At 34.3% G+C, this 22756-nt stretch overlaps 1 protein-coding gene across 2 annotated transcripts in view; it reads right to left on the bottom strand.

Moving 5' to 3' along the window:
- The window catches only part of LOC110028347 (LRR repeats and ubiquitin-like domain-containing protein At2g30105), a 60228-nt gene extending 38026 nt beyond the window's left edge, over window positions 1–22202 (bottom strand). The window contains exons 1-3 of one of the 2 annotated variants that reach the window (XM_020730166.1): window positions 21624–22202; window positions 21091–21460; window positions 11278–11372 (exon numbers count right to left, since the gene is read on the bottom strand). In XM_020730166.1, the coding sequence (XP_020585825.1) occupies window positions 11278–11372; window positions 21091–21295 (300 nt within the window). In that variant the 5' untranslated portion in view covers window positions 21296–21460; window positions 21624–22202. The remainder of the gene's footprint in view (window positions 1–11277; window positions 11373–21090; window positions 21461–21623) is intronic. The other variant, XM_020730164.1, reaches the window with a different exon arrangement.
- Window positions 22203–22756: the final 554 nt, after the last annotated feature.

The raw sequence follows: 22756 nt of genomic DNA, 5'->3' as shown, positions 1-22756 counted from the left end.
TATAGACGAGGATTCTCATGAATCAAGTCTCGAGTCATTAAATCTATAACTTGTTTCTCTCATTTCATATACTTGGCTAGACACACCTGATAAACAAGTATGTCTGAGGAATTGAATTTGAAACGAAATCTATAGCAGGTTGAACCACACTCAAGGGTAACGACCAAAGGAATAAGCTATTGGTCAAGATATTTCGCAATTCCTTCAACAAGGGCCGCTCCTCTTCTAGTATTGATTCCTTGGGCTTACTCTCTTCTAGGAAAATCAATGTTAATCCTATTGTGATATAGTTGTTAGGCTCAGCTAGAATCACTAGCACCTCTCCCTCATCAACTGCAATCTGGCACTCATCTCCATTTTCCTCTAGATCTTCACCCTCTGTGATGTCACTGTTCACTTCTTCAATTGCTCCCTACCCAGTGAAAGAAATCACCTACCTATTTAAGCAATCAAACGTCAAGTGGCCAAAACATGACATGTTAAGCATTTACAGTAATATATTTGGGAGTACTGATGGGCTCCACCTTTTCTCCACTCCTTAAGAACTCCTCCAGTTGTTCCGGCTTGGGTGCTTCATTGGGTGTACTCTTGCTGGCTAAACTGATGTCTAAATTCTGTTTGGAGGGTAGTGTGAAACTGATATTGTTGTGTTATCTCTGCACTTTTAGGGCTAGACTTTGGACATCATTTAGTGTCCGATAATGTTGCAGCTGTACCACATTGTTAATGGACGATCTCAATTCCCTTAGATACTCAACTATGGTGTTCTCACCGGGTCCACTAGCCCACACTTGAACATAATTTGCTCGAACTTACTATTCGTTTGGGGCAGCTTATTTGGTGCGGTGGCGTTTTGAAAACGTACCTGGCCTGTTTGGGTAAACTGTGTTTTGGTAGCTTATGCATTTTCAAAACGCTGAAAACAGCGCTTTCACATCACACATGTCTAGGTGCGGTGGCAGCTTTCTGGCTGCAGTCTGACTTTTCCAAAAAAAATAAAAATTTGTAATAGTTACAGCACCTAGTTTATCAGCAGATTATTCAATAAGCTGCAGTTGCCCCAAACATACTATTAGTTGTGTACTTCTCAACAAAAGAATCTCTCTATGTTAGATGCTAGAATCTTATAAATATATCATATCAGTAATGTGAGGAATTTATTTGTGTTGCAGCTCTCATTTTATCTTGGACCATATAGTAATTTTATCAATCCTTCCCACTATCGAAGAAGCATCAGATTCTCCCACCATAATAAAGCATTTTTCCTAAGCTTGATAGCTGTCGATTTAACTCTCTTACTTTGAGAAACATCCATGTGCTCAAAAATTTGCTTCGCTATTTGAAGTCACTAGATAAACTCATCTGGATTTATGCGACTTTCGAAATTCGATAAATCCACCTGTTGACCTCGTTTTCGGATGTCTTCATTTCTCTCCTTAGAGCCTAGGGTCTAGTTTTAGGTTTCTCTTGTTTGACCCTCCTAGAGGACTAGTACCGGACCCACACCCTTTAGAAAATTTGAGTCATCTCGTCACTCATTCGAGTCGGCGGTCCCGAATCCTCGGCCTCGGCATTTCGTTGAGTTGATGAGAACCGACACATGAGACTCGAGTTGAGTTCCTACATTTATAGGAGCAGCCCTAGGATACCTCTTACGACTCGAATGCTCGATAACAGCACATTTTGCGCACGCATCGCACCCCGCATGATTTTGGCGTAAATTGACTCGTCCGTCAGCGAACTCGTCCGGGATGACGAAACGGACCACACGGATGCGCCTGAAACGTTGACTTTAGCTAGGAAGGACACCAATATGGTTATAGTTTCGCGGGCGAGCAACTAGTACGGATATTAATGCACATTTTTTTTAATAATGCGCGGGCCCGGGCTCAACCTAGGTTCGACTCGGGTTCGATTCAGGTTGGATTCGGACTGAACAAGGGCTAAGCACCAGCTCATCTGAATTTAAAATTCAAATTTCAAAATTCAAAAAAATTATTTAAATTTTGTATTAATTAAAAATATTCAGGTGTTCTTTCCAATTAAACCTCCCTGCATGTAAACAATTTAATTCCCCGCCCAACGCATGCTTAACGGCTATTTGGAATTCGATGGATAAAGATCCAGCTCGGACTTCGCCTTCGGCGGAATTGATTCGGCTCTCCCGCTCGCCTCACCTGCTCACAGCGCAATCCCTCTCCTCTGCTCGATTCCGCTCGACAGAAACCCTCGCCTTCCTGCTCTCATTCGACCGAAGACCTCCTATCCCGCTCGTCATCCTCCTCTGCCTCTCCCGAGCTCCTCTCTCCCGCTCGCTTCCGCTCAGCTCTCCCGTTCCTGTCGCGCCTCATCCTCGCCTCCGCTGCGAGCAGGAAGCTCGCCTGCGTCTTTCGATCCTGCGCCACCGGCTCCTCTCCCGCAAACAGAAACGTTCGTGCGACTCGTCCCTGTGAACCGAAGCCGCCGTCCCTCCCGGAACCAAAGGTCGCGCTCCCTCGATCCCATTCCTCCGCTCGCTCGCTCCTCCTCGGCGGCCCGACGCTGCTAACCGAGCTACACTCTCCGCTTTCTCTTATCCCCACTCGCCTAAACCTCCAGGCTCGATTCTCTCCCGGCCTCCATTGAAGAGCTTTTAGGAAGGTGAACTCTATATTTTTTTTTTTCTTCGCAAATTGTTGCTTGTCTCTGATGTGTAGATTAGGTTATTTGAGATTGAACGCCTAAAACTTTTTTATGCCGCTCTTCTTTTATCTGCACCTGTTTAAATCTTTAAATTTTGCTAGTTGATGTTGATTTGGATGAAAACTGGTCATAAGTTGAGATGTTAGCCAACCAAACAGCCTTAACTTTTTTTTTTTTTAATGTTTGGCCTGATTTATTCTTATTTCTTATTTTCCTTTAGACACTCAAGTGCACTTTCATTCTCTGAATTTCACCGTCTTTCGATGTTGACATTTTCCTGCTATAGTCCTCGACATCCAGATTTATCTTTTTTTTTTATCACAGTCATACAATGACAACAAAGATAACATAGAGATTCCCATGATTTCTTGTATTAAAAATGGAAATTGATGCGATTATCAAATCAAAAGAATTAGCAAATTTCAATCTAAGCGCCATCAAAGAATTTCCTCCATTTAATGAATACTTGCTAGGAGAACAGCTTGGATTATACGACGAAGATTGAACTGGCACCCAGATCTTCATTTGGAACTTCGATAAATGGGGTTCAGACTATACTTTAGTATGGAATGATGGAAAGATTACTAAGCTAATTATATTATCGTCTAGATTTGCATTCCAATACATCATTGATTAAAAAATACGTACATAAAAAACACGGTTCAAAGGGAAGGTTGTAATTGTAGTGGGTTTTCCTTAGTTGTTGTTCTCTCACTAACATGAATACCTTCTTCCCTGGATTGACCACTTGTAGCTCGTAAATTTGGGAAGCCGTAGAGCTGCTTTTCGGAGTGATAGGAGGCTTTGTTAGCACTATTTGGTCTTAATAGCTGCTGTCCGGAGTTATAAGAAGTTGTATGACCACTACCCAAAGCTCCAAGCCGCTATCCGGTGTCGTAGAAGTGTTCTAGGTTGTTGTCCAAGACTCCAAAACCACTGTTTGAAGTATGGAAGCGCTATAGGCTGCTGTCTAAAGCTCTAAAGTCACTGTTTGGGTTATAAGAAGCTGTAGGACCACTACCCAAAGCTCCAAGCCGCTGCTCGGTGTCGTAGAAGCGCTGTAAGCTGCTATCCAAGGCTCCAAAGCCACTGTTTGGAGTATGGAAGTACTATAGGTTGTTGTATAAGGCTCCAAAGCCACTGTTTGGAGTATAGGAACGCTGTAGGACCACTGTCCAAGGCTCCAAAGCTTTTATCTGGTGTCGTAGAAGCCACCTATGAGTTGTCCACCACTGTTTGTGTTCGTTGGAAACCACCTAGGTGTTGTCTATCGCTGTTTGGGTTTGTAGAAGCTATCTAGGTGTTGTCCACTAGTGTTTGGGCTCGTAGGAAGTCACCTAGGAGTTGTCCACCATTATTTGAGTTTCTAGGAAGTCATATAGGTGTTGTCCACTAGCGTTTGGGTTCGTAAGAAACCATCTAGGAGTTGTACACCACTATTTGGGTTTGTTGGAAGCCATATAGTAGCTGTCCACCACCATTTGGGTTCATAGAAAGCCATGTAGGTGATGTCCACTAGCGTATGGGTTCATAGGAAGTCATATAGGCGCTGTCCACCACTGTTTGGGTTCGTAGGAAGCCATCTAGGTGTTGTTCATTGTTGCTTGGGTTCATAGAAACTCATACATGTGCTATTCGAAATTCCTAACTATTGTCCGGAGTCATAGAATCACCATACACACTTGCTAGTTGCTTTCCGGAGCCGTAGGAGATCGTATGATCACCGTACTAGCTTGTTAGTTGCAGTCAGGAGTTGTAGGAAATTTTAAGATCACCTATTTGGAATTTCTAGCTGTTGTTACGACTTATTCTACCGCTTACTATTTTCTTCTTTTCTCTGCAATCTACTTAAATTCCCTACAAATTATATTGTGTTTTGTGAGTTAAACCTGCAACAGTGATAACAGCAGCAGATACGTCACGTACACATGTACATTTATCATTTATTGTTTTATCATTGCAATTTATTCTTCCTCTAACACATCATGCAGGTACTGAATACAATTTTATTTTCAAAACAAAACAATTTTCAAAACTTAAACAATATTTTCACAAAAAAAAACATAACACATCCTTTTGAATTTACGGGAATCCCTCGGAGGAGGTAACCCACGGTTGCTAACGAGATCTCCCCGGTTTAAATTGATTTCACAATTCATTTAAGCTAAGTAAATTCAAAAGAAAATAGTGATACCAGAATGAGGGAACCGTAGAATCTTAACAAGTGTCGCTCTAATCAACTTTAACCCCCCATAATGATAACAAAACTGAGACATTGAAACACATTGAAATGAAACACACATGGTACAACCTTTTGAACCTTAGACTTTATGACTGCTACTTCGACGAGGAACTTGGAGCTACTTCGTGTGCAGCGCGGCAAGGAGTTTGGCACATACTACAAGTGGAGGTGGTCGTCATTCTATAATAGTAAAATAAGTCTACACCAGCTAAACTCTTTTCTTATTCTAAATAACAATATATAGGATTTCAAGGTAACTCGCCCAGCGCAACGAAAATTCTCACCCTCTTCTAGGCTCATGCACAGTCATACTGAGCAGTATAAGTCTTAACTCGCCTTAGGTTCCGAGGTTGTCGTCCACAACAGCGTAAAACCTCTTATATCTGCGGGCTATTTGCATAACCAGTTATTATGCAAGTGTAAGTCCCGAATGAATAAAATTGACAGGATTAAACACTCAAATAACATCCTCTCCAAAACACAGCCACACAGTATGATATTTTGGGAAGTCACTGAGGATTCCCCTCAGGATCTATGACGTTCCCTACCTTTTACTTCCTTTGAACTCCTAAAAGAATTGTTTCCACTTGAGTCACACTCACTTGTTTTTTTTACGTCCTACCTTGAAAACCTAAACTTTGAATTTTTGAAGACTAGAACCACTGATCATTATCGAGAGTTTTCTCAAGTGACTTCCGTCACTTGGGATGTAATTAACTATAGGAGCTTGTCTCTATGGGGAACTTGGAACCAAGGTAAAATAAACTCTATTTAATATTTGTATTAAATAAGAAAATTTGTCAGTCACATATAAAAGATTTGCAGACCAAATGAATGTCACAAATCTCTTAGTTTGCAGGATTGAATCTATCACCGAGATCTACACTTATCTCTTGGAATGTATAATATTCAGGGTACCAGACACAATTATACAAATAATTGGACTAATGAGATTCATTCGGTCTCATTTTCTAAAAAATTAAAACGCTACTTTCATAATCTAAACTATATACTTTATATTTAAATTAAATTTTCAAAACAAATCAAATCAAATCAAATTTCTGAAAAGTTGACTGACACTACCTTTACTCCAAGATTCAAGTTTCTCTTATAATCGTTGTCAAATCAAAGTAGTGGTTCTTCATCATCAGAAACTTTCCGATAAAAGGGATTAGATTTCTCCCCTCAATTTGATGAGTTACTTTAATGACTATGGGTGATATTTTCAAATTTTCTTCTCTCATATGTGACAAGCTTCTGTTTTAGTTGGCGAAATTCTCTTCGCATGTCATTCATAGTGAGCTCCTAAACACAACTTTGCAAATTTTTCGTATGAGATATTGTTCTTTCTCTCGATCAAGGTTTCCAAAAGTTGTAGGGTTGTAGATAAAATGTTGATCGAAATTTAGGGTTATGGTCGAAGGGATTTGGGTGGACTTTTGTGGAGGCAGGAATGTTGGATTTTAAAAATTTTGAGTTATGATTAGGAATTACGATAAGGATGGTTAGGGCAGAGAATCTTTTGAAATTTTATATTTATGGGTATATTCCTAAAAATTTGGGGCTTGTCTGGATCTGATACCAAATGATATCGATATAAGGCTCCTAGATGGTATTCAGGAAGTGGGATTTGAGTGGAGGTAATAGTGGAATAGTAGGGGATGAAAACTAGGTGATGTTGATGGTGTTTGGCAGGAGATAGACGTCGATTGGCAGTTGTCACAACTGAAAATGACAAAAAAAACTCCTGATCGACGATGTTAGGACGACGAAGAGCTTCCACCACTTGTTCCTAGCCAAGATACTGGCAAACCACTTGCAACAGGAATAGGATACAACACACTATAGGTATAAACCAGATATTCTAATCTCCAAACTCACAAAACAACTCAAAAGTCCCCCAACCTAGAAAATTGCAACACATAAATAGCCTCTTCAGCAAAACTCTACATAGATATAAGAAAAATAGGAAATAAAGAAATATGAAATAATCAAAAGGAAAGAACGAAAGCTAAAATATGAAAGTCTTGGGCAGCTGTCAATCCCTCAATCACAAAAAATCCTAATACAAGATCACGCCTATCCCACAGCGGAATCATGAGTGCCCCTACAGTGGTTTTGCAATATGCTCTCGCATCATATAGGCACACAACTTGCAAAAGAAAAGATACAAAACTCATTAGTTCATAATTCATATAATACAATCTCTCAAAACCTCAAAAGCCAAAACTAAAAACACAAAACAACTAAACAATATATAAATAAACTCCTAGAAATAACCTAAATTAAAATGGAGAAATAATAAGAAACTAGAAAGGAAATAAGGATATAAGGAAACTTACTGAAAAATAGAAAAAAATAAAAATAGAATAAACTTGTTTTCCTGCGATTGCGGATCCGCGACAAGGGAATCGTGATAAAGATCGCAAGAGTTTTGCATGCTGGAAAAGAAGTGTTCTACGTCATTCTCCCTAGATAGAAGAAATTCTTCTTCTACTTCTCTACAAGGACTTAGACCCCACTATTAGTTGACCTATCCCACTAGACACCTAATGGGGTTTACAAAGTAGGGGGTCATCATTCTTAGCTGGCCAAGGTCTAGGACGACACTGTTGAAATACCTAAATTATTCCATATAGCCTTCTAAAAATATATTGGACATCCCTCAGTAATGGCAACTCAAAAAATTGATTGTATGTCTCAAAATCTTAATTTTTTTTTTATTTTAGGCTACCCTGTGCTGGTATCAGCTTCTCAAACTCATGACTCTTTTGGACAACCAATATTAGTTTTGTTGATGCTCCACTTAATGCCTGCAAAAAGATAATTCGTAGCACCACATCCTCAAACTTTGTATGAACGTTTGTTATCTCAGACTCACTTCTTTCTAAGACAACTAATGATAATCCGAAAAGAGTCTCTCTCTTGGACTCAACTTGAATTATTAGCATCTCTCCCTCGTCAAGTTGGCGCTCCTCTCCAATCTTCTCCTTTGGGTCTTCATCCTCTGCCTCCTACAAGACATCCTACTCGGTGAAATATATCATTATCCTATTTTAGCAATTTGATGTAATGTGCCCAAAACCAGTGACACTTGAGGCACTGCTTGGTTTGGATAGATTTGAGAGTGTTGGTGGGCTCCATCTTTTCTCCACTCCGGATTGACTTCTCCTTGAGTGTATTTTTGTTGCCTGACGTTGGGGTTAAACCATGCGAGTAAGGTGTGTCGGTCACTTGGTGACATTATATCTTTACCTTTAAAGCTAGGGTCTGGACATCGAGATGGCACCAACACGGCTGCAGCTGCAACACATTCTTTATAAATGACATTAGCCCTCCAAGATATCTTTCCACTGTATGTTCATCTAGTTCCACCAAATTGCATTTGAACATGAGTTGATCAAATTTTGTCGTGTTCCTCCAAAGAAAAATATCTTCGCAACAAGTTATGAATTTTTATGAACATACCATGTCAACAGTGTGGGGAAAGGTAAATGCACAACATCTCCCTTTTCATCTTAGACCATATGATGAACTTACTCTTCCCTTATCTTTGTCTAATACGCTTCAAGTTCTCTCACCACAATGAAATATTTTTTCTGAGTCTAATAGTTGCCAATTTAACTCTCCTGTCTCGAGGAACATTCTTGTACTAAGAAAATCCCTTCCCTGTTTGAAGTCACTCAATAAACCCATCTAGATCCATGCGCTCGTCAAAAACCAATAAATCCAACTTAACTCCAAGATCATGGCTTATTTGATACTACATGCAAAATCGTCGAGATAGTGGTTGTTTGTTACTGAAAACTACCTTTTATAAGAAATTCACTTCTTCTTGATCGACGAGTCGCCATTGTCGCTATGGGTGACTTCACCAAATTGCCTCCTCTTAAAGTTGACAAGTCTCTGTTGCAGTTAGAGAATGTCTCGTTGCATATCCTCCAAAATAAACTCCTAGACACCTATTTGTTGATTTCGTCTTGGCAACATGATGTATTTTCCTCTTGAATAGGTTACCGACTGATGTAGGATTGGAAATCAAGGCTGATCGAGGTTTGGGGTTTTGGTGTTTGGTGTCGAAATGAATTTTTTGTGGACGTACGAATGTTAGATTTTGAAAATTTAGGGTTATGGTTGGGAATTGTGGTAGAAATGGTGGAAAATATTTTTTTTGGATATTTGGATTTGGGGAAAAAAATGTAAATGCCCAAAAAATTAGGATTTGTCGGACTCTGATACCAGATTATACCAATTTAGGGCTTTTATAAGGTATTTTGAGCATGAATTTAGAGGGGAGGTGGTTGTGGAATAGCGAGGGAATGAGAATATGAGAGGTTGACGGTGTTTGGATGGGGATAGGCGCTATTCGACAGTTGTCCCAACTGAAAATGCAGGTCGAACAGCAAAACTACGAGATACAAGCGGCAAGGAGATTTTACCATCTATTCCTAAGTAAAATACAGACATACCAATTGTAAAAGAATATGAAACATCATTCCTTAGTTCATAATTCAGAGAATATAATATCTCAAAAAACTAAGATCAAACACTAAAACAACCAAACAACATAGTAATAAATATTCGGCCTAGTTACCTGATCACGGGAGCTTCTCTTGCGGGAAAATCAGTGTCCCATGTCAACGAGCCATGAGTCTAAAGAAGAAAACTTCATGACAATGAAGTTGACTAAATAGACTGAAGAGCCTTTTAACTATCAGATCACCTGACATGCAATTGGTACTTGAGCCTTATTTGGGATCAATTTTTTTTTTTTGTATTTTTTGTATTTTCTTTTAATTTTAAAAACATGTTTGTTTAGATTTTTTATTATATGTAATTATTTTTTATTTCTAAAATCAAATTAACATATTTTTTTAAAATACTCAGAACAACTTTTAGAAATTTTCAGTATTTTAAAAAACAACATATCTTAATCAAACATGCAAAAACATGTTTTATTTCATATCAAAACATTAATAAAATAAAAATGGAAAACAAAAAATAAAAGTGATCATAAACAACATCTAACATATCAAACAGTACTGTAACAAAATCTCAAATGACAATTAAATTTTCATCACTTGAAATGTACTCTACCTTTAACAAGTTTTAAGAATAACCCAATGGTCTTAATTTTTTAATTCTCTTGATCAACAAGATCATTTACTATTAATGATTAGATCTTAACAGGAAGGTCCCAAAAAAGAAAAAAACTACTTTATGATGTGCTACATAAAGTGAAAAATATCATTTAAACAAATGTATTTCTAGGTTATTTTTAGTTTTTCATATGAATCAGTGCATGCAAAGGAAAATTAAACTTAAATTACCGCTTTGAGTTGACTATAAGAAGGTGTCATCATAATTTTGGAGTTGCTAGTTATCTACAATGACAGCAAAACTACAAGATACAAGCGGCGAGGAGATTTTATCATCTATTTCTAAGCAAAATACAGACACACCAATTGTAAAAGAATATGAAGCATCATTCCTTAGTTCATAATTCAGAGAATATAATATCTCAAAATACTAAGATCTAACACTAAAACAACCAAACAACACACTAATAAATATTCGGCCTATTTCCCTGACCACAGGAGCTTCTCTTGCGGGAAAAGCAGTGTCCCATGTCAACGAGCCATGAGTCTAAAGAAGAAAACTTCATGACAAGGAATTTGACTAAATAGACTAAAGAGCCTTTTAACTATCAGATCAACTGACATGCAATTGGTACTTAAGCCTTATTTGGGATCAATTTTATTTTTTGTATTTTTTCTATTTTCTTTTAATTTTAAAAACATGTTTGTTTAGAGTTTTTATTATATGTAATAATTTTTTATTTCTAAAATCAAATTAACATGTTTTTTTAAATACTCAGAACAACTTTTAGAAGTTTTGAGTATTTTAAAAAACAACATATCTTAATCAAACATGCAAAAACATATTTTATTTCATATCAAAACATAAATAAAACAAAATTAAAATAAAAATGGAAAACAAAAAATAAAAGTGATCATAAACAACATCTAACATATCAAACAGTACTGTAACAAAATCTCAAATGACAATTAAATTTTCATCACTTGAAATGTACTCTACCTTTAACAAGTTTTAAGAATAACCCAATGGTCTTAATTTTTTAATTCTCTTGATCAACAAGATCATTTACTATTAATGATTAGATCTTAACAGGAAGGTCCCAAAAAAGAAAAAAACTACTTTATGATGTGCTACATAAAGTGAAAAATATCATTTAAACAAATGTATTTCTAGGTTAAACAAATGCATTTCTAGGTTATTTTTAGTTTTTCATATGAATCAGTGCATGCAATGGAAAATTAAACTTAAATTACCGCTTTGAGCTGACTATAAGAAGGTGTCATCATAATTTTGGAGCTGCTAGTTATCTGCAATGACTGCAAACTCTCAGAATCTATGAGAACTTTACCTGTAACAAAGAGTGAAAAGTATAAATATTTTTTTGTCTAGAATGATAATCGCATCCTTAGTTTCATTATAATGCAAAACTTATAATATAAGCTATCATTGATATTAGTTGTATTAAGTAACATCAAAAGCATATTGGACAAATCACAGCAAGACGCAAAACTTGATTGAAAAAATAATTTGTATATCTGACCAACCAATTTTTGAAAACATAATAGAATCCAGATCACAAGAACAATTTATATCTAATCTTGAATTCACAATTAGAAGGTAAAAGAGAGATAAGAAATCTGTTTGAAATTTATGCAAGAAGCAGTATGTTAAGAATTTCCCCTTCTATATATAAGATTAAAATAATTTATAAATATGATGATTTAGTCTTTTCTCATATGTTTTAGCATTGAGGTGTGTGCAAGCCAAATGCACTTTCAGTCTTTTAACACCATCAATAATTCTCTTACATAAATTTTATACTTTAAATAAGCATAAATGTTTTTTGCACCTTCTTTAGCTAATTCAACTTGAGCATCATATTTCAAGTTGGATCTCTTTATCCAAAACCGCTGGCCATTATAATAAATTTGAAAATAACAATACAAAAAGTTAATTAGAAAGGCAAAAATCAATCAATAGAAAAAATTAAAATAGATGCTTTTAAAAGATAACAAACATAGAGCTAGAAAGGAAAGAAAATCAATTTAAAGTAATTAAAAAACCATTTAAAAAGAATGAAAAAAATGTATATTTAGCATAATGCTAAGTTAAGTGTTGTCGAGATGAGAATCATTAGGTGGATGAGTGGCTTTACACTTAAGAGACAAAATGTGAAATGAATATATCTGTGATAGGGTTGGTGTAGCTCTTGTGACGGACAAAATTAGAGAAAGTCGTCTTAGATGGTTTGGTCACATTAAGCGTCGACCATTTGATGATCCGATTAGGAGAGTAGATGTTTTAGGTTCTACTTTTAAGAAAGGGTTAAGAAAGGCAAAGGTAGACCTAGGAAGGCTTGGGCTTATTGTATAAAAAATGATCTTAATTTTTTAGAACTAAATGAAACTATGACACTCAAAAGGACGCAATGGAGAAAAAGGATTCATGTAGCCGACCCCAAGTAGTAGGATTAAGGCTTTGTTGTTGTTGCTGTTGTAAGACCAAATAAAAATCTAACTAGTAATACAGTCAAAATAAATAAAAAGTAAAAAAAAATCAAATGAAAACTGAAAAAAATCAAATTGCAAAAATGCATATCTGGCATACATAATAAATTTAAATTGGAAAATACTATATGAGGTATATCATAATTTCATAAAACAAAGGAATTTTTTAAATTTTGATTATATGATAATTTGAGGCATCCACCTCAAGGCAAAAAACGTACACATCAAAAACACGTAAATCTTACTCAAATCATTACAATGTAAGCCAAAGCTGATTTTTGGGTGCCTCATTGTAAGGTGTGCCTCACCCCATGTTCCTTGAATGCCTTCTTAATCCATGACTTTTATTATAATATTATCATATGATTTTAACTTGATAGACATGGACAAAATAAATATCTTAAAATTATAATTCCACAATGTGAAAACTCAATTACATGATTCAATCAAAATCTCTACTTTTACACTGAACATATTTGTTGTGTCCAATAAAATATTATTCAACATTGTATAAGCTTTTAGTTGTAAATAATTTCTCATTAACTTCATTGTAAAAGTATTATAAAACTGTAGACTTGAACAAAGCCCAAAATCTAAATAATAGGCTGAACAAATACCTCTTCATTTTTTTGTCATGTAAATAAACTCCATAAATATCTCAACAAAGTTAACGAAATAATGCAATTAGATGCAATTAAATTCCGCTAGTTATTAACAGTACAACTAAATAAAGTAAGAAAAAACTAGCACCGACGGTGGTGTTGAATGAGTAAATCATATATGAATCATAATTATTGTGATCAACAATAATAACAACAAAAAACCTTTATCCCACTAAGTGGGATCGATCATAAATCTTTTGATCATTTAAAAAATAATTAAATATTTAAATTTAGTGGTCTTTAAATACTCACTCACATTTGGCTTTATTCTTCAATTTTATATTTGAATCGTTCCACAAGGTTAAACTCAGTGCAGTAGAGATTGATTGTTACAACATCACCCTTAATTGACTCATCATGACTTAACCCTTAAATTAACCATAGTATATTGAAAGTAGAGAAAGGTGGACAACAATAATATCTTTTAAGTAGCAACTTAACATATGAATGTAAAAAGTATTGTCTTATTAAATTCATTACAAGGACTTCAAATGGAAAGACATGAGATTATTAAGAATACAACAATAACAAAACCTTTATCCCACTAAGTGGGGTCGGCTACATGAATCATTCTCCATTGCATCTTATTTAGTGTCATATTTTCATTAAATTATAATAAACTAAGATCATTTTTTATACAATATACCGAAGTATTCCGAGCTCTACCTTTGTCTTTCTTAACATAAGTCGAATCTAAAACAACTACTCTTAATCAGATCATTAGATGGTAAACGTTTAATGTGACCAAGCCATCTAACACGACTCACTCTAATTTTGATTGTCACTGGAGCTACATGAGATTATTAAGAATGAAGCTTTAAAAAAATAAATAAATGCTGCTTGTCCACAAGAAATTAAAGGAAAAAATTTTCAAGGATGTTGTGGAAGTTTGAAGTTATTATGCATTAGAAAGATCAACAATAAGAATGGAGTTAAAATATTATCTAATAAAGATTTGAATGATAAAACTATTGATGTGGATAAGATTAGTGATGTGATTATTTTTAAGATAATTATTAGTGAATATATTATAGGCATTGTTTGTGATTATTCCCCTCAATTTGGAGTAAAAGATAATTTAAAAATCAATTTTGGCAAAATATTGTTCAACAACTATAGTGTGTACCTAAGAAAGAAAGGATATTTATTGGATATAATTTAAATGAACAAAATAATAAGACAAGTTTAGAGAGGATTAATGATGGTTATATAAACGAGATAGAAATGTAATTAGAGAAGTTATACTTGATTTCACAATATTGAATACATAGCTTAAGAAACAAGAAAATCATTTACTTATATAAGCAAAGGATCTAAATCACAAATAGTTTTTTTTTTCTTACTTATAAGGAAATAGAAATCTTCTTGCAATATTGTAAAGTGATTCTAAGAGAAAATTTTGACCATACAGCATAAAGTAGTTATTATAAATCTATATTAAAAGTTGTAAAGAAATAATTGTCATAGAATGGAGTGATCAAATTTGAAATATATATATATATATATAATATATATATATATATATATATTAAAGAGAAAGGGGTACAGATAGGTTGTATGAGTGGACCCAAAATAAGCACCCAACTCATACGGTACAACACACACAAAAAGAAAAGAAGAAAATTAAAAACCCAAAAGTAGATGGTACATAAAAGATCAACCAGGTCGACCCACTTTAGTACTGCCTCTGCCTCTAGTTCTCGAAAAATAACCAGCTAGCAGATTGGTGAGTGTGTACCATTGCCCGAAGTAACCAAAGTATCTTCCATTAGATTCTTTATCTCAAGTAGATCTCAATTCTTCTTCTTCCTCCTGGAAGTGTAGACCTGTCATTCCTCATCCGAAGATTTTTGCTCATTCGGATGAGGTGGTAGTGTTGCGGTAGAAAGATTGCCAACAGTTGGGCTAAGAAGTGTAGGTGAGGTAAGAGTTGTCACCTCTACCCCTGATATTTCCTGAAGATGGGTAGTTGCAAGGTTCTCTTGATTATTAGTCCGTGTAGGTAGGGGTCCAATAGGTTTTGAAAGTGTATGTTGCTCAGCAGGGTCAGCTAGCTTCTCATCGATCGCGAAAACAATATTTTCAGGGAAAGGGTCCACAGGGGAAGTTGAATCAGATATCAAATCTTGTCATGTGGTAGTTTTCTCTCCAGTAGAACAGATATATCCTTAGATCCATCATTATTCACTTGATCTTTAGATTTCAAATAAGGATGGAGCTTATGTCATTTAACAAGGGTATGCCCAAACATCTTACAAATAAGAACAATAAAGAGGTCTATGCTCCATGACAATTTGTTGTCAATATCTATTATATGTTGTACCCAACCAAACTTCAGTAACATCAGACAAAGTAAAATCTCTTTCCACGGGTATTTTAGCCACAGAAGATCTGGTAAGGTTGAAACTAGGTAGATCTAGCTTTATAGTGTTTCCAAGTATGGCACCAATAGAGTAAAGAACCTGATGATGAAAAAAGTGTAGCTTGTGACCAGATAAACTGAACCATACCGGTACAGTAAGAGGTTTATGATTGGTATCAAAATCAGGAGATCACTTGAGTAACTTCATTGGTTTACCATACCGGTACAGTAAGAGGTTTATGATTGGTATCAAAATCAGGAGATCTATATATATATATATATATACCTTCAAAATTAGGCTATTAGAAGAAGCAAATTAGAATTACCTAGTTGAGCCAAACAAGACATGAGATAAGACGCACACTAAGAAGATCATCAAATAAGAGTTGGAATGGCCTTGAAATAAGTCATACAATAATAAAGAAATCTGATGGACTAAGCTAGAATAAGAAAAATAATATATTTTTATGGGGGGTAAATTTTAAATATTATTAAAGTTCTTGGAAGAGACAAATTAGAATTACTTAATTGAGTTGAACATGATATGAGAAAAGATGCCCACTAAGAAGATTATCACATAAGAGTTGGTATAGTTTAGAAATAGATCGTACAATGATAAAGAGGCTTGATAGATTGAGGTGGAATAAGGAAAACAATGTATTTTTTAAAGGTGGAAAATTTTAAATATTATTAAGTGTTGTAATGATTGTAAGAAAGTTAGAAGTCCTGTAAAGAGTGTAGAAAGCAAGGAAAAAAATGCAGATTTACATATAACACCAATAAGCCTTTATCACACTAAGTGTGGTCAACCACATGAATGGTTTGCTCCATTTTCTTATAAAGTGCCATAATTTCCTTTAATTCTAATAAATTAAGATCGGTTTTTATACAACATACCCAAGTCTTTTTAGGTCTATCTCTACATTTCTTTGTGTAAGTCAAATCTAAAACATCTAATGTAGGCCTAAAAGACTCGTGCTCGAAAAAAAGTTCAAGTATTCAGCTTTAGTTCAACTCAAATAAAGGCATATAGACTCTAATGTAAACCTCCAAAATTCAAGTTTTTCCTAATTTTTTCTATTCTCATCAATAAGAATGATATTATGAGTGATTTTCCAATAAGAGCATCCATACTAAAGCAAAAAGATGTGATCTTAAAGTCAAAAGATATGGACTTAAAGGTCGATCCCTAATATAATCCAAGCAAAATATGAAAATACTTGGTCAATCCTCCTGTTTGAACACAAGAAATAGTGTTAGTATACATATCTTTAATGACTTGAATATAAGTCCAATCAACACATTTCTTTTCTAGAACTCTCCAAAGAACCTCTCTTGAAACCTTGTCATAAGTTTTTTCTAAATAATAATTGTCATATGGAGATCCTCCTTACTCTCTCTGTACTTCTCCATCGAATCTCTCAATAAATGTATAGCTTTCATAAAAGACTTGCCGACATAAATCAACACTGATTAGGAGAAATATTTATATCATGTCTTATCCTATGTTCAACTACTCTCTCTTATAATGTCAATATATGATGCATTAACTTAATTCCTCTACAATTTGTACACTCTTGTGCATCCACTTTACTCTTAAAAATGAGGACCAAAACACTCTTTCTACATTGCTCAAACATTTTTTTAATTTTTAAAATAGTATTAAAAACTCCCAAATCTCCTAAATATTTTCACATTTCTATTGGGATACCATCAGGTCCTAATGATTTTCTACCCTTGTTTTTTTTAAGCCTCCTCAACTTCATTTTGCTAATAAGACGATAAAAATAAAAGGTTTTATTATTATTAACGATATTAAGATCACTCAGGTTAATCGTATTTTGAAAACTTCATCGAAAATATTATTAACATGTCTCGCCTGCCTACGTTGAATATTTTCATCTAAGAAAAGTATTATTTGATTTTTATCTTTACTACACTTTATTTGAATTAAAATTTTACTTTACTTTATCTTTTTTCATACTCTTTAGTATCTAATTTATTTTAAAGATTACTAAAATTAAAATTCTTAACATCACAAATTAATCTCTTAGAATCCCTACTAGTCACCTTATATGTTTCCCAATTCTCTAAACTTTCACATTCAAACCAAATTTTATAACAAATTTTTTTATATTTTATATTTTTTTGCATATTATTATTTTATCATCAACTATTTTTATTTATATTTTTTTTTCTTTTGATTCTCTAAGCATATTTTTGGTGACTTGTTTAATCGTATTTGTTACTTTATCACACATAAAATTAGTTTCATCCCAAATTTTAAAATCTTAAATTTTATTCATAAAAATAATTTGATTGTCTTTTAGGTGCCCCTGTCTAATTCGATGATAATATTTCATTCTCTTTTTTATTTTTTAATACTTCATCTTAAAATTCAAGGCTAATAATTGTGTTGAGTACATAAACTTTCACTTGGAATGCGCTTACAATCTTTACATTCTCAACGATCTCATTTTTTTATAAGAAAATAATCAACTTATGTTTTAATAGATTCATTCTTATAAAAAAAATATGTTCATCTCTTTTATTAAATAAAGTATTAATAATGAAAAAATTATAAGTTAAAGCAAAACTTAATATAGTTCTACCTTCATCATTAATCACTCTAAAATTGTAGTCACCAAGAATATTTCTATAATCTTCTACAACTCTACCAACATGTCCATTTAAATCAATAAAACTTCTTTCTTTAAGAGGTATACTTTGTATTAATTCTTCTAGATCATTCAAAAAATTTTCTTTTGAACATATATCTAAACTTATTTAAGGAGCATAAGCACTTATAACATTAAAAATCTTAATATCAACAACAAACATTAGAGTTATAATTCTATTAATTTTTACAACATTATCTTTCAAACATTTACCTCTAATTACATCACCTTTTCTAGTGTGACTCTTACTTCAATACTAAAGTTTAAAATCTAAGTTATCAATCTCATAAGTTTTTTTCTCTAGCCCATTTAATTTCTTGAATGCATAAGATATTTAACTTCCTATAAACCATACTATCTAATAATCTCATTAATTTGCTTGTGGAGTACCTATATTTCAAAATATTATTCTAATATTAGTTTCATGAACTAACATTTTTGCCCACATCTGTTCATAATGTAGAAACCTTATTTAACACCACACCCGAGTGTCGGTGTAGTCATTGCACTTTTTTCAGTGTTTCATGTCATACAATGTGTTGCTTTCAAGGGACGTCCAGACATTTACACATATACTAAAAGGATTCATGTCATGATTTTCTCGACAAAAGTTTTATGATGGTTGTCAACTGCCTAAAGCCCTAACATTTACACAATGATATATAAAATATACATGCAAATAAAAAAAGGAAAAAATGAGAATATATAAATAGCTCAGGAAAGAGATTGATCTAGGGATTTTAATCATGTCAGATACCTTAGAGGTGAGGATAACAAAATATTGATTAATGGTGAAAATAATTGAGAAAAAATGAAAATGCTATTTTCATAAATTATTAAATGAACGTGTTAAGGACGAACTACATTAAAACCTCGCTCCTTTCCAGAACCCTCATCTACCTCACTCCTCCCTCTCCTAATTTCGTTCAAATCATCTCCTTTATGACAAAACCCTCCCTTCGTACAATACTGTTGCGTTTAGAGCTAGCTGAGAAGGCAATGATGAGATTTCAGTGTACAAATACCACTGAAACTTCTGTTTCTCTAATTCTTCTACTCTGTTCTTACCTGAAACCATTGAGGAAGATAATTGTGTTTTTCTCACCCTTCCTCTAAGTCTTCAGCTTCCTCCTTGTCTCCTCTTCTGCCTCAAGCATTTCTAGATTTACTAAAAAACACCAAATTATTGGATTTGCTAAATTTGGTTTTTAGCCAAAAATGGACAAAAAATGAATTTAGTAAATTCAAAGATTTAAAATATCCAAAATGATCAACTGTCTTAAAAGATTTAAGTTAAACTTCACTTAAATCCTTCCTTAAATCCAATACCACACAAGTACCACACAGCCCCTAAAGTGGTTGGTATCACAGAGGCTTGATGACCAACTAAGAATCACTATTCTCTTTGTTTCAAAAATATAAGTTATAGAAGACTATCAAAAGATTACACTTTAATTAATATGAAATTGGGGCATGCAAACAAAAATCTTTCCTTCCTACAAGGTCACTCATACCATAGCCAGAGCATCACTTATCATTAAGGGGTTGTGTGGGATGAGATTTAACTTAATTAGGATTTAGCAAATCCTGAAAATCCGGATTTAATAAATCCCGAAAGAGTTAAATCCTAAAAATTATTTGGCAACTGATTTAATAAATTTTGTTAAATCCTATAACAATGTTTGGCAATTTCTATAAAGATTTAGAAATTTGTTATGGTTGTTATAATATAACAATAAATCACAATAGGATTTAATAAATATTGAAAATTCAATTTCTTAAAACAATCCAAAATTATCAAAATTTATTAGTTTCTTAAATTCAATTAATATTTTATTTTAAATTATGACAATTATTAATTATATATTTACTAAATTAAACAATTTTTAATATTTTTTATTAAATAAATTGTTAAAAAGAAGCTTAACATTTATAAAAGAAAAATTAATTAGTTATTATTCATATCAATTAATAATTACTTATAATTTTATTTAATGAAGAAAAACTAATATCTATTTTTTAATAATTAATAATTAAAAACAATTATAAATTTATTAATTTATAATTAATATGGTAATATTTTAATAAATTTATAATTATTAATTATCAATATTAATAAAATAAACTTAAATAAAATTAAATTAATAAAACCTTCTCCAACATCACTCCCCTCGCCTTCCTAACTGAACCCTCGTGATACAGTCGCAAGTGGAGCTAGCTGAGAAATCAATGACGAGATCATGGCTTATAGAGACCCGAAGCTCCCACTTTTCTCCTCCTTCCTCCTCTCCTACCAAAACTATTGATAAAGATAACTTCACGTTTTCTTTTTCACGCGAGGCGTCCGTCCCGGATTTACTAAATTCACCGATTAAAATGTGGATTTATCAAATCCCACGCTTAATTTTGTCCAAAATGACTGTCTGCAAAATTTAGAGGGTGTTTGGTGGCAGACTTTTAATATGAATTAAAACTGAATTTCACCTAAATCCAGCGAAACTCAAAAAAATAAAAAGAGAATCAAGTACAACTCTCCGTGAAATCCAAATCTCTCCCATTCCGTCTGTTTTTCCTGGAGTAAATCCGAATTTATCAAATCTGAGTAGGAGGCGGATTAAGCCGATTTACGTCGTCGTTCTCGCCTGCCGTCTCGAGCTAACAAAAATTCGCAGATTTAATAAATCCTTTTAACGTAAATCTTCTTCTGCAGCCAAACGCTGCCTGGCTCTAACTCCTTTTGCCCAACAAAAACCAAAATAGAAAAAACAAAGAAAGGCTGTGCCAAGAGATTGAAAAAAACGAAAGAATTTCTCTAAAGGTGGCTGTAAAGGGAATATGTTCTCCCTCAGCGGCGTACCTTTATATATAAGCTTCTGAGCGAGAGGAGGGGTGTAGGTAAGAGGCTGGAGGCGGGACTTTAGATCCCCAACGGTGGATTCAGGAGAAAGGGAGATTGGGATCTTTTCGCCGCGGAACTTCACATTGACAGTGATGGAGGGGGCAGAGGGGGAAGCCTGTGAATCGCCGCCGGCAGCTTCTATGCTTTTCTCTGTCTTCTCCATGCCGGCCACTACCGTTAAACGGAGCAGCGCATAAACTGTTGCTTCCAGCAATTAGCAGAAAATCATTTTGGAAGAGCAAAGAATACTCGAGTCTATTTTGTTGCGAGTTCGCGGCTCTCTAGCAGCGGAATCTCAGCATGAATTATGTAGTTTTTCCCGCAAATCCTGTTCAACGGTTGAAAATTTCAAAATAAATCCTAGAACTTTTTCAAATCCTATTTCATCTCATAAATTTGAAATTTATTTAATTCCTCGGTTCGGCAAATATATGGAATTTACAAAGCATAGAACATACGAAAAGGGTTGAAGAAAAATGAGGGCGGTTTACCGATAGCTTCCCCTGTATCTTGACCAGACCAACCCTGGCTTTGGCTTCGAGATGCCATGGACTTCACCAGCTCAGTAGCGGCAATGGAGATTTTCTAGGAGTTCTACACGTTGATAAGGTTTCCTAGCTTTCCTGCAGCCGTGAACTTGATGGAAGAGAAGGAGCCACTTGAAGCTCGTAGCGATGTTCCTGGGTGGATTTGGAGATCGCATAATAGATAAATCCCATCTTCTCCTACAAGAAAATGGTTGTCGTCGAGGGTTTCGTGCCTGATTCTGCATGGAGGGTTTTGGGTATTTTGGCGGGAGAAAGGGAGGGGAGACAGGAACCAACGCACCGGATGGATAAATCCTGTCTTCTCACTATAGGTATAAGCAGCGAGAACGGAGCAGAAGGAAGCACCGGAGGAAAAAGAAGGGCTCCGTGCTGAAAGAAACTGAGAACACGAGGTTTAGAGGGAGCTGCGAACGAATTATTCACGTGCTGTGTAGGGCTGTGAATGAATGAATCAATGCATTTTGATGAATCAGTAGAACTCGGCTCGATTAAGGCTCAGACCAGGCTTGTACGATCTTTAAAATTTTGAAGTTTAAATCAACCGTATTCATTTATATTTACGAACAAATTTATTTGTTATTCAATATTTAACTTGTTAAATAATTGATACGAAGCTCCATCGAAATTTGTATCGTATATGATATATTATTTAAATAATATTTAATTAACTTTAATATTAACTTGATATATGATATATAAATACTCAATATTAAGTTGTTATAGGTTTTAAAGTTATCATTTTTAGGTATTTGGCTAGATTTAGGGTCTGTTTGGAGAATTTATTTGGTGCGACAGCGTTTTGAAAATGCACCTGGTCTGTTTGGGTAAACTGTGTTTTGGCAGCTTATGAGTTTTCAAAAATGTTGTAAATGGCATTGTAAACGGTGCTTTCACACCGCGCCTATCTAGGTGCGGTGGCAGCGGTCTAGTTTCTCCAAAAAAATAAAAAATTATAATAGTCACCGCACCTAGCTTATCAGCAGATTATTTTTAATCAGCTTATTATCAGATTATTTAATAAGCTTCTGCCCAAATAGACTCATAGATTAGATCATGCTTAAATAACACACAAACTA

Source organism: Phalaenopsis equestris, unplaced genomic scaffold, assembly GCF_001263595.1.
Source record: "Phalaenopsis equestris unplaced genomic scaffold, ASM126359v1 Scaffold000511, whole genome shotgun sequence".
Taxonomy (NCBI): Eukaryota; Viridiplantae; Streptophyta; class Magnoliopsida; order Asparagales; family Orchidaceae; genus Phalaenopsis; species Phalaenopsis equestris.
This window is presented reverse-complemented; position numbering and strand designations above follow the sequence as displayed.